This window comes from Truncatella angustata (assembly GCF_020726525.1).
Source record: "Truncatella angustata strain MPI-SDFR-AT-0073 chromosome Unknown BKA67scaffold_13, whole genome shotgun sequence".
Taxonomy (NCBI): Eukaryota; Fungi; Ascomycota; class Sordariomycetes; order Amphisphaeriales; family Sporocadaceae; genus Truncatella; species Truncatella angustata.
In genome coordinates, this window is record NW_025763393.1 from 153,760 (window position 1) to 166,034 (window position 12,275).

Here is a 12,275-nt window from a genome sequence, read left to right on the forward strand (position 1 = left end):
CTTGCATCCGATTAAATATAGGTCACTGTTTAGCATATAATCAATAAAAATGGTAGCGAAGTGGTAAAATGCTCTTGGGTGTAGATTATGTCTGAAGGCCACGTCAAACAAACCGCCCAGGTGTTATTCCGAAATTTAGATGCTCTTAATCTTTGTTTGAAACAGCAAGTAAACCGCCACCCCCCACATTGTTAATGAATTAGCTCAATTCCGATAATATAGAAATCATGGCTATTCCAATTTCCAGATACTGTTAATTATAAACGAAGGAATACTTTAGGCGAGACAGGCATGCATTTCTCAATCGCCAGGACTCTATTAGAATCAGTCCGTTCGTCTAATTTTAGCTTATGTGGATCCACATGGTGGTGTACAGCTACAAAGAGTTCCAAGCATTAGTTCCATTATTAATTACCATCATTTCTTTGTCACTCTATCTGTTTCACGGTAATCGGCTATTCAATAAGACATAGATCAGTATCATGTTCAAGTTGCCATTCTATAGTACTAGTCAGCTGCTACTGATTTTGACATGGTCAAAATATAGCTATGCTTATATACACGAGATATCGACGTATGCCTCACTCCGGATGCCTGACCCAATCACCACCTACCAGCGACTCTACGATACAGCTTCGTTCAGAATCCGGCATCAGCCCTTCTATTCTATCCTAGAACTGCTGGACCTGGTGACCAAGAGGCCCAATACTAAGCTATAACATACAACAAATTAGGCCGCAGTGGACAGTTTTAGAGTAGATATCGGAAATGAGGGTTCTGCATGCAATCAGTACGGCGTCCATAGACTCAAGAAAGGAAATCCGTACCTCAAAATCGGTCAGGTCAGCTGATATCTCTCCAATACTGTCACCCGAGACAGCACCTGATACCATTGCCTCGTCTCTCTTCTTGTTTCGCCATGTCAACAACATTCGCAAGCCGAAAGATATGATGATTTGACCAACGGCACATCCTATGACAAGCTGGCAACCTGTCTGATATATTGGGGCTTCTTCCTCGAGGAATGCATGCGGTCCAATGATGTTGCCCGCACAGTAGGCTGCAAACACAATGGCTGTACCCGTTACGCGCTTAGTGTATCCGCCTAGGTTTGCTGCCGGCATCTGCAGAGCGATAACAAGCGAAGAAACGTAACTTCCACAGATGTAGTACCCAATAAGGACGCCAATTTTGTATGACTGGCGGTCAAGCTTCCACATAAGAATAGTTCCTATAACGGTGGGAACCATATAAGCCATCATCACATATGTACGATAGTTGCGGTATCGCGAAGCGAGGTAAGTACCAGTCAGAATCCAAAAGACCTGAAACGCTCCTTGTGGGATTCCATATAATGTGGTTCGCAGTGAGTCCTTCACAATTCCCTTGATAATGAGTTTGCCGAAGTTGGCTATACCGCCATTAATACACTCATTTAGAAGTGTAAACGCTGTTAACAACCACACCTGCGGGTCTAACAAAGCTTCTCTGACTTGATACCACTTGATTGAATGGCTGAGAATTCCCGTTCGACCCAGTCTTCCGCGTCCGATCAAGAGAGCCTTCTCCTGTGTATTGAAGCGTTTCGCCGTGACAACATCATCGGGCAGCAACACAAGCAGTAAGAATCCCCACAGCACAGTGATGCCTCCACAAAGCAAAAATATTGCTTTCCATGTTGGAAATGACTGGATTTGTCCAATGCCATAGGCAAGGAGACCACCAACCATGGAGCCAACTCCGTTGCAGCTGTAGAATACACCTGCACGGAACGGTTGCTGCTCGCGCGTATACTGTGATAATGTCAGAGACCATTTCTTGCCTGAAATTAGTGTTCGAACCTGTTTGCACCTACCCACATACTGACGATCATCATGAAGCATGGAGTAATAGGTGCCTCAAAGACACCTAGAAGGAAGCGACAGGCCGCAATACTGCTGAAATCCTTGCAGGCCGCAGTGGCCATGAGTACACCACCCCATGAAATAACACAGCCAGAAACCACCTTGGCCATCCGTGTACGCTGTGCCAGAAAACTCCAGGGGTATTCGGCCACCAGGTAAGCGAGGTAGAACATACTTGCGAACCAGCTGTACTGGTCCTGGCTTATACCGGTATCGCTGAACAAATCAAACACAGCAGCATACGACAGCGCTTGCTTATCAATGTACTGTAGAACATACGTCCCAGCGAGTAAAGGCAAAATTGTGAGGTCGACCTTGCGGATGAGACGCCGTACTTCCACCTTGTCATTGAGCAATTCCTGAACATATCCGTTGCTGATGTTGTTGTCCCTCAGAAATCTCTCTGCATCATCTGCTTCGCTGACCTCTCCATAGGCCACATCAACTTTGCCAAGCTCATTGTTCGCTATGGTCTCCAAGGTCTTGGCATCTTTGGCTTTCTCTGCGCCCGTGGGGTCACCTGTCGATAAAGTCATGATCGGTGTCCTCAGCTTTGATGGTCTCAATAAGCCACACGGATACAGAGACCTAATAAGTGCGAGCTCGCAAAAGTTGAGCCCTGTAGATTAGTTTTATATAACATGACTCGCGGTTGCTGATAAGCCTACGGATATGCTACGTTGTCTATCTAGTTTTGGATCACCTGTGCTGATACCAGATACGGCGATGTTACGCACTGCTGTTCTCGGCAATTGGCTGCCAAGAGATTGGCCCGCCGTGTTTATGTTTGTCAACGGAAAAGCATATCCAGTATCTGATAAGCCACCACTACATAATCCGGTTTGCAAGGTTCACCGTACGTATGATGATAAGCCCCACAAATTGGATGCATTCAACGCTGAATGTTGTGGAACTTTGTCGGATCATGTCCGCAAGCGCGCTACAAGCTCTTGCGGAGTTATGGTGGAGTCGTCTTGCTGGTCCCTCGCCCTTCATCTGTCGGAGCCGATGTCGTGATCGCGACCGGCCGCCACCATCACATGGCTTTTTGCTCATAATCAGCTTTCGTCCTTTCTTCAGTATTTTCGCCAAATATCGTCATGTCAGGCACTGCATCATCAACACCCGGGCCCACGGTCAAGCTCCCCCAAGGAACGGTTGTCGGTATACAGGAGACCGGTGGCTACCCGGTCCCTATCGAGGCGTTCAAAGGAATACCGTATGCTCTCCCACCAACGGGTGACCGCCGATTTCGTCCGCCGGTGAAAGTAAAGCCGTCTGAAGATGTCATTGATGCTTCGCACTTTGGCCCGCGAGCTCCGGCGAAGCAATTCCTGATAGTAGGCCCTGAACTGGAGGAGAGCGAGGACTGTCTTACAGTTAATATCTTTCGTCAAAAGGGTACAACTGACCAAGCGTCACCGCTGCCTGTCGCACTTTATATGCATGGCGGTGCATTCAACCGTGGAAATGCTGCAATGCATGACACAGGGGCCATGGTTGGCTGGTCGGAATTACCGTTCATTGGTGTCTCCTTCGGATACCGGATTGGTGCTCTTGGTTTCCTACCTTCAAAACTCAGTGCAAAAGAGGGCGCACTCAATCTTGGACTGAAAGACCAGATCTGTCTCATGGACTGGGTCCAAGATAACATCTCGTTCTTTGGTGGTGATCCTGGAAGAGTAACCTTGTTTGGCCTCTCCGCAGGTGCACATTCAGTAGGTCAAGCTTAGCCTGAATGGAATCAGATAGAACACTGACAAATTGCAGATTGGCCACCACCTTCTGAATTATAAGGAAGGACACGCACCACCCTTCCGTCAAGTCATCATGGAGTCGGGAGCACCGACTTCGAGAGCAGTCCGAGCTGCGGACTCAGATATCCATGAAAACCAATTTAAAGATTTCCTGAAGGCAGTGGAGTGCCCTCCAGATCTCTCCGATACTGATATTTTTGGATTTCTTCGCTCGCTGCCTCTATCTACTATCACAAAGGCGCAAACAACTGTCTTTTACAACTATAACCCTAGCCTGTGCTGGGCATTCCAGCCAGTTATCGATGGGGAAATCATCCGTCGCCCACCGATAGAAGCTTGGAGAAACGGCCAATGGCACAAGATGCCAATATTGACAGGACACACGACGAATGAGGGCTCGCTATACGTCGACAAGAATATGTCTACAACGGAGCAGTTTATCAATTTCTGGGCCAACCTACTCCCCGGGCTGACAGAAGAGGACCTGAAGACTATCGACGCCTTGTACCCGGATCCTACCAGATTTCCGAGCTCCATCTATCAGGAGACCCGCTCCGGTGTTGGAAAGACGTACAAGCGGATTGAGGCAGCCTATGCGCAATACGCTTACATTGCACCTGTCCAGCAGACAGCTCACCTTGCAAGCCCTGAAGTACCTGTGTACTTATACCACTGGGCTTTAGAGTCGGATGTCGTGATGGGAGCGCGACACGGTGATAACATGTTCTACGAGATGAGAGATTCTAAGAAGTGCGCTTTATCACAGACGCAAGACGAGCTGTCTGGTATTCTGCATGCGTACATGACGAGTTTCATCTGTACCGGAGACCCCAACACCCTCCAAGGCAAATATAGTCGGAGACCGCCGTGGCCGAAGTTTGAAAAAGATGCACCCAGGTCTATGGTATTTGCGCAAGATAACAAGGAGCTTGTTGGAGGTAAGACTGGGTCTCCTGCAGTCATAGCGGACGATTTATGGGCAAAAGAGGAGTCTCATTTCTGGTGGAGTAAGGTAGAGATATCTCAGAGATAGGAAACTGAAACTAAGATTTTTTTACCAAGACTGGCTGATTGTTCATGGATGCATGGTCAATGTCTTGAGAAATAATTAAATGCATTTAAACTATGCGGGCTCGTCAAGCAGTCATATATTCTCCATGTCCGTGGTTGCACCGCCCTATATCTATTTCAGTCATCGGCCGCGCGCTCGCTCCACATCTGCCAGCGTTATATTGCGCTATGTCCACGAACCATACACCTCATCACGATCCAAGTGGAATTAAATTTCTTTACAAAAGCAGTTCAGTGGCTAGCAACCAGATCGTACGAATAGTAGGATTAGCGGTAAATAAAAACAGATGTAAGTGGTTATAGACTAACCTAGGTTAGGTTACTGTACTCGGAAATCGTCTCCAATTAGTGGGATGGTATTAAGGTTAGTTGATTACAGCGCTGCGCCAGCTCTCTTCAACCATCTTCTCTGGTCATCTGCAATTTGCCAATTTACCAGCCTAGCGCATAAATCCAATACTCCTTACTTTTCTCTATTATCTCGTCCTTTGATGTCTTGTATGACTTAATTCTTCTTCACCAATAGTACGTTGCACTAAATGATCCGGGACACCAGGACAGACTGTGACGTTGCCCCTGTCTTGCGCGTGAGGTAGGTCAAGTCTTTATCTATTTCGGTTTGTGAATCAGTTTCGTAATTCCGTAAATACAACTACTCACAGAATCGGGACTCGAATATCTATAAATAACTTGAGAAGAAATTGAAACAAAATTCTTCGAAATTGAAGCAGCTTTCGTTTCACAAAACTGGTGTTGGTTCAACATGTCAGTGAAACTACTACCCAATAATTGTTAAGCAGATTCCCCAAAGGCCAATGATGCAGGGCTACAACTGAGGTTAGATGCTGGCGGGTTAGTGGACCGCCCACCAGTTACAGCGAGCGGTGGTGTACGGCAACGCTGTCCCTTTGCGCCACGAGTTTTTAGTGACCAATGCCCGATGAAACGTGTCTCACTCACTCACCAACACAAGCTTGCTTGAAGGTTGGAAACAACATATGTCAATTGAATTATGTACAAGAAACGGGGGACATTCCCTTATCATCTTTTACTTTCCTCTTGTGGAAAAGATTATTTTGCAATCTAGCTGGTGAACCAAGGCGCACCTACGGTCGTCGCTACAGCATCAGCGACCAAACCTTGGATCTTGACGCCGGGGTGGTAGTCGTTCTGCGGCATTCGTGGTCAGCAATTTCTTTCCGCGGATAGTTTCATACCCTGTGGGGAGCGTTGCGCACTAAATTCAAGAGGCCGCCGCTCCACATACGGGGAGGGTCGACATGAAAGAAAGAGAAAAAGAAAAAAAGCATCAGAAGTCACTTACAAACCACAGGCAGCTCACACCGTCCGAGTTATAACAGGTAGCGTTGGGTGCGCCATACGCAGTCGGGTTGTTAATTGCCTCCATGAACGGAACGGTTGTGTTCACGAGCCAAGCAGTTACCCCGCTGTTGTTCGACTTGAAGGTCGCCAATTTGGTCGACAGGAAGTTGTTGTAGGTGCTGATAGCACTAACAAGCGATGCCTCGGATGACGCATCATTGGCGAGCATGAGGGGTGTCTGGTCAGTCGCTACGAAGAAAGTCAGTTCATGGCTGAGGCCGTTGGGATTGATTGTGCGGAACATTGCGTGAGCGGGTCTACTTACGCGGAACAGCCAGCAGAACAAAGTTCCTTGCGCCAGCGTCATAGGTCACCTGCAACAACTCAAAGTACCTGGTGGTAACTGCATCGATGACCTCGGTCATGTTGCTCAACCAGAAGGTATTGCCAACATCGTTGACACCTAACCACGCACCAACGAGAGTGTTTTCTGCTGTCCAAGGGGCCCAGCTTGGCTTTGAGGCCAGGCTAGTCGAGAACTCGTTGACTTGATCCACAAAGCTGAGCACGGTCGAAGCGTAGGGCGTCACTAAGTTAGCATCTGTGGTAGCACCACCATATGCCAGGTTATATGAGAGCAACAAAGAACTATTGTGCTCCGTTACCATGTAACCGACCCAGTCGAGACCGCCGCTAGCAGTATAACCGGGGAGCGTAGGGTTGCCTAGAGGGTTGGCGGCCGATGGGTGCGTGCCGTTGATGTCGAAACCAGTCTGGGAGTAGGAATCGCCGAACGTGATAAAGTATCTAGTGCCGCTTGTTGCAGTGCTGGTAGGTGCTGTTGAGCTGGTGCTCCCCCCCTTCGTGGGAACGGTGGTCGTCGCAGTCGCACTCGTGGCTTTGGTGATGCTGCTGCTAGTGGTCGCAGCATTTGAAGTCGTCGTGGTTGCTGCGCGGGAACTGCTGGAGGTGGCAGCAGAAGTGGCTGAACCTGGCACACATTGAGCTGTTCCTTGTTAGATCATTCTTCTTCTCTCTCCCGTCGATACTGACCATAGTATGGGTTATACGTTGTGCATACTGCGCCAGACACGCATGTGGTCTCTCCGGTATATCCAGTCCCACCACACTGCCCCCAAGTGGCGATGCTCGCACTCGCTGCTGATGCTAATACTACTGTGAGATACTTGGAAGCCATCGCGAAGACGGAAGAGAAGGCAAAAATTCAATTGCTTGGCATTCTTCATTCCAACCGGCGCGGGCACCCTTTGCTCTTTTATTCTTCCACTTGCTCACATTCATAGCTCCGTTTTGCCAAGAATGCGGACCTCAGATACCCGCTGTCAATACCAATGCATGATGTCCATTGGCGGAAAAGACGGTTAAGCTGTGCGAAATCTGGACATAAGGAACGGCGCCGGTTCCACGGACCGTTGGTTGTGGAGACGGCGATCGTGGCCCCGGGGTCCTAATTGGGTAAGGCCATCAGTCCGGGGTCGGATGTATAGTGGTCGCATCGTCCTGGAATGCGCTAGCTGTCACTCCTTTACTGAGTGGTAATTTAAGGAAAATCCATTCTCGAGGCACCTCAACCCTTTCCTCTCTCTCGTACAAAATCTTAAGGAAATTGTTTCCACGTGATTTTTCCAATGTCGAACGCGGCGCATTAACAGATCTCAACCAAATTCTTATCGAGATGGCGACTGAGGGGGGTCGAAAGACGACAAACGTGTGACATGGACCATTAGGACCATGACGCTGTCAGCACAATTAAGAGTCATGGACTCAATAGCATCAAAGACCTCATGGTCAAGGGCCAAGCTGGATATGGATATACCGCGCAATTGCTCTCAAGTGCCTTCCGTTCAAGACAAAGAGATCGCCGCAGGCCCACTTCCGCAACACTTTGTCTCCGACAACTTAGGACAAAGCGGGCTCGAGGAAGAAAAAGTATTGTTTAGTATAATATTCTTGGCTATAAACGTGTCTCTTCTACTACTTAAAGGACGTAAACTTTGTGGGTGAAAAAGCCTAAGCAGGTTTATTAACTCTTTCCGCAAGGATTTCCAAGATGACGTCCGTCTCCAGCGCCGAACCTATTGTCATGGATACCGCTGATCGTGCTGACCATGTAGATCTTTTAAAAGGTCCGGTTCGCCTCAATCAACAGCCAGAGGACTTTGAAGCTCTCGAAGAAGACCGGCAGGCGGACACCAGCCATAACACGGACATTGGGCCGCAAGAAGATGGTCTGGAAGCGAGTAAATCCCAGCCTTGCGAGAAAGATGAGAACCGTATTCTCCCAGCGCCTATCCCGAGGACGCCTCTCCCTAGTCTTTCCCCTGAGATATTCCTTCAGTTACGCGACACTTGTGCTGAGCCACGGTGCCAGGAGACTCCGTGCAAGTTCAGGGATTTCTGCCCACGACACCGTAATCAGCGACAAAAGGAGAAACGTAGAGCAGCTTATGTTGCGGGTGAATCTGTGAGGCAATGCGCGATCCAGGACTGTGATCAAGCAACAACGTTTGATTCGAGACTATGCAAGAATCATGGCAATTTGAGGACCAGCATCTACATGTGGAGAAAGTCTGTGTTCGCCCCAAGAAAGAGCAAGACTGGAATATGTCTCGCATGCTCCAAGGACACCGTAGATCTATTGTATTGCGCTACTTGTACTGCAAGAGTGGAGCAATACATGGAACGCACTTCAGTGGGAAGTCAAAGCGAACCCACCGTCTCGTCAGAAAACGGCAGTTCTTCCTCTACAGTTGTCCAAGAACATTCAGACGCTGATCATGTTGATAACCCACCACCTATATCTCCTGGTTATTCTAAAGTCGTAGGATCGCTTGCAGCAGCAATGGATTCTATCCTGACCGATTGTGGCACTGCATCCAACCAAGACTCTCAGGATGCTGCCCAGCCAGAGCCTGAAACGAAGCCGTTTAGACGTATCAAGATCAGTGATCTCCTGAATTGAAGCATCAAATTTAGATAAGCGTGTTAACGAGCCGCGTTCCCAACAATTCGTAGCATGTAACATGAGCTTCCGGCAGACAGTGGAGTCTAGAAAACTCTGAAGTGTGCATCATAGTTACTAAAAGATACCTGGGAATGTCGTTCAAGCGGAAGACCTTCTGTCGCCGGAAAGGGTATTGAAACTGGTAAGTAACTAATTCTTAAGACAAACTGAAAACGCTAATGTGTTTCAATATATTGTGCCTATCTTGTGCTTAAGTTTTCATTTAACAATCATTGACTACTTGGAATTTCTTTTATCTTTCCTTGCCATTCCTGATCTCATATCTGAAGTGGAAGCTCACCAGGTTAGCTTTGTAGCATATCTTCCCAAGCCATATTTCCTGTGAGACTCGGTTACAAATTACTATATGGTTACACATCTGTCTTGCCGGTCTCCGCACGTGAAGGCCTCGATCCTAGGTTTTATACGCCTTTAACCAAGGAAGAATTGTCTGCTCGTTTCTTGCAGATTTTATCGTACCCAATCCAAGGAGTCGCAAGCTCAACCCAGCGGCATCTCGCACTTCAAGAACATCCTCTGGAACCACCTCAGCTTTGAAGTCGAACAAAATCACTAGCTTGGAGCTTATAAAAAGGGCGACAGGGAGTGTCAGAGTTCCGTGAGCCATACCGCCGAGCCGCTGCCAATAGAGAATGTCATGCATGTGATGCTAGCTCCGTTCTCTTGCAAGCGAAGCCGTGTATGAGACTGTCTTCGGTCTATTACCGCGACGAGACGGAGAGTGGGAAAGCTTCTGGGCCAACTACCAGGACAAGAACTCTCTTCCTTCGAAGAAGCGAGCGCAGTAGATACCGACGGCGTCTGAAAGACCACTAAAAAGAGCAAAATATTTTTATTTTTTATTTTTACCAAGGAACAATGTACTATCCCAATACCTCTTAAGCATTGACGGATTAAAACTTCGCGTCTTCATCGCAGCACGTGAGTCTCGACCGTCTTTCTTATATTGCATACACAAGTTGCACGCTGAAATGTTTTAAACCATTTACATACATTAATAATTTGTTCTGTGGAGCCAAGTGGTAACACGGCGAATCGCCACGGCGAACCGCCTAGGCTGAGTCAGATTTCGTTAACCTGTAGAACACGGATGGCAGCCGATCAACTCGCCATTGCCATTCGCGGCATCAGGAGGGATTGGAATATGTCTAACATGGGCCAATCGGAGCCCGGCCTGAACCGATTTGAATTTGACCTATTATAAGTATGGTCTGTTGAGTCAATGTCAGCGACATAGTCACGAACAATTTCTTAATACAGTGTTGTGCTGGTCGTGGTGGGGCGGATTGTTCAACTTTTGGCAGGGTGCCAGGTTTTCAACCCTGCCAGGTGCTGCTGGAGATAAATTGCACTGATAGGTCGTCGTTATCATCATTTCCGCAAAGTCTGCATTACCTGTCTCTGGGCTCGCCTTGTTTGCATTAACTATAGCCCCATGCTGGGCATATGCAGGCACAGCTATGTGTGGGTACTGGTAGCCATAGAAATGGGGCCGGAAGGTCATTTTGTTTCTGGTATAGCTGATTGGTGCTTGGCAGCTTGACTTGTTCCTGATTGAGGTCATGATCACCGCGGGCCGCGCAAGATATCCAGGACTCCCTCCATCCAAACCAGACCCAATGCAATAAAGAGGCATATTATTGGTGCAGAGCTTGCCGAAGACGCGTTCCTGGATAGCGTAGCATTGCATGCGTAATGCGGCTCTGGTATAAAAGATATCAAACACCCGAGAACGTCCTCACATGGCTATGTTTTAGATCCAGAAGTTCAACTTTACTCTCTAGCAGTCTGTTCAACAAGCAGTCAAAATGGTCGCTTTGAAATTACTCGCGGCGGTCCTGGCTGCTCAGCTGACTCTCGCCCATCCCGGAGACACTACCGAAGCAATCAAGCGCGAGATGAATATGCGCAACTCTCAGCATGCGAAGGCATCCAGGGCCCTATCACAATGCCAGAACCAACCAGAGGCTGCAGCGCTGAGACGCCAGGCAGCTGCGCGACGTGCGCTCAAGGCCAACGAGCTGCGTGCAAAGAGGGGAGTGCTAGCAGGTAAGTTGTTTGAGTCTTCTCGAGAAGTCGAATTTTCCGGGGCTGACCACAAAAACCAGAGCGCATGGCTCACCAAAAGAGAGACCTGGAGAATTTGGCCATATATACCAATCGGACTCACAATGCGACTGGACTGGGGTACTCACTCGATACGCCAGAGGAAACCATCTTCGGATCGAACAACACCTGCGCGCTCGTCCCAGAAACCACGATCGGCCCTTACTATGTGACAGGCGAATTTATCCGTCAGGACATCACCGAAGGACAGTCGGGCATTCCAATGCACATCGATATCCAGTTTGTAGATATGAATACGTGCGAAGGTGTTCCCGCCATCGCAGCCGATGTCTGGCACTGCAACAGTACGGGATCATACTCTGGCGTCGATGCGACAGGCGAAGGCGGGCTCAATACCACGTTCTTACGCGGTGTGCAGATCAGCGATGATTCTGGAGTCGTTGCATTCGATAGTCTTTTTCCGGGCCACTACGATGATAGAGTGACGCATTTCCATCTGGTGGTGCAGTCCAACGTCACGGCGCTGCCGAATGATACCTACACCGGCGGGGAGACACTGCACATTGGGCAGCTGTATTTCGACGACACCTTGATACAAGCGGTTGAGGCGACAAGTCCATACAGCACCAACGCAATCCCGTTTACCTCGTGGGAGATTGACGGATGGATGTTGGAGGAAGCGACGAGCGATTATGACCCGTTCGTGGAGTACGTGCAGCTAAGCGAGAATTTGGAGGATGGCATTCTGGCTTGGATTACGGTGGCACTGGACCTGAGCAGCAATCATTCGGCCAACGTCACAAACAGTGCGGCGGCGCACTATTATGAGGGCGGAGGTGTCGCAGTCGCTAACAGCGATAAAGGATTACCGCCTTCCAATCCAAACGCCAGCACTCCGTAGTAATTGAACCAGCTACCAGGTGGCATAAACCCCCCCTAATATAAGTTTTTAAAAACAAATAAAGAGTATCTGTTAGGTTTGCATCTGGGAGGGAAGTTGAACGATCGCAAGCCGATAACTGGATACTAACTGTGCTTGCTGCCTTTGCCTGCATGCATTACGGGTCCGTACATAGTACGCACTGCAGTGAGTGGCTCAGGTGGAAC

The 12,275-nt window shown here is 48.6% G+C and overlaps 5 protein-coding genes across 5 annotated transcripts; 3 read left to right on the top strand and 2 right to left on the bottom strand.

Annotated features, from left to right (window-relative positions):
* Positions 1–671: 671 nt before the first annotated feature.
* Positions 672–2,493, bottom strand: BKA67DRAFT_651689 (major facilitator superfamily transporter; the record flags this gene model as incomplete). The annotated part of the gene is made up of 3 exons (XM_046106081.1): positions 1,856–2,493; positions 828–1,793; positions 672–713 (listed from the first exon to the last, which is right to left on the bottom strand). The coding sequence occupies exons 1-3, from the start codon at positions 2,438–2,440 to the stop codon at positions 672–674; spliced, it is 1,593 nt and encodes a 530-aa protein (XP_045951229.1). The 5' UTR covers positions 2,441–2,493.
* A 274-nt stretch (positions 2,494–2,767) lies between these two features.
* On the top strand, positions 2,768–4,723 carry BKA67DRAFT_614201 (acetylcholinesterase precursor). The gene is made up of 2 exons (XM_046105424.1): positions 2,768–3,622; positions 3,675–4,723. The coding sequence occupies exons 1-2, from the start codon at positions 3,005–3,007 to the stop codon at positions 4,692–4,694; spliced, it is 1,638 nt and encodes a 545-aa protein (XP_045951230.1). The 5' UTR covers positions 2,768–3,004; the 3' UTR covers positions 4,695–4,723.
* Positions 4,724–5,700: 977 nt separating this feature from the next.
* On the bottom strand, positions 5,701–7,490 carry BKA67DRAFT_587334 (uncharacterized protein). Its single transcript, XM_046104317.1, has 4 exons — positions 7,109–7,490; positions 6,381–7,061; positions 6,057–6,304; positions 5,701–5,902 (listed from the first exon to the last, which is right to left on the bottom strand). Exons 1-4 carry the CDS (start codon positions 7,251–7,253, stop codon positions 5,816–5,818), a joined length of 1,161 nt encoding a protein of 386 aa, XP_045951231.1. The 5' UTR covers positions 7,254–7,490; the 3' UTR covers positions 5,701–5,815.
* Positions 7,491–8,126: 636 nt separating this feature from the next.
* On the top strand, positions 8,127–9,038 carry BKA67DRAFT_665122 (uncharacterized protein; the record flags this gene model as incomplete). Its single annotated transcript, XM_046108506.1, has 1 exon — positions 8,127–9,038. One exon carries the CDS (start codon positions 8,127–8,129, stop codon positions 9,036–9,038), a length of 912 nt encoding a protein of 303 aa, XP_045951232.1.
* Positions 9,039–11,002: 1,964 nt separating this feature from the next.
* Positions 11,003–12,133, top strand: BKA67DRAFT_132291 (Intradiol ring-cleavage dioxygenase). The gene has a single exon (XM_046095013.1). It carries the CDS (start codon positions 11,215–11,217, stop codon positions 12,067–12,069), a length of 855 nt encoding a protein of 284 aa, XP_045951233.1. The 5' UTR covers positions 11,003–11,214; the 3' UTR covers positions 12,070–12,133.
* Positions 12,134–12,275: the final 142 nt, after the last annotated feature.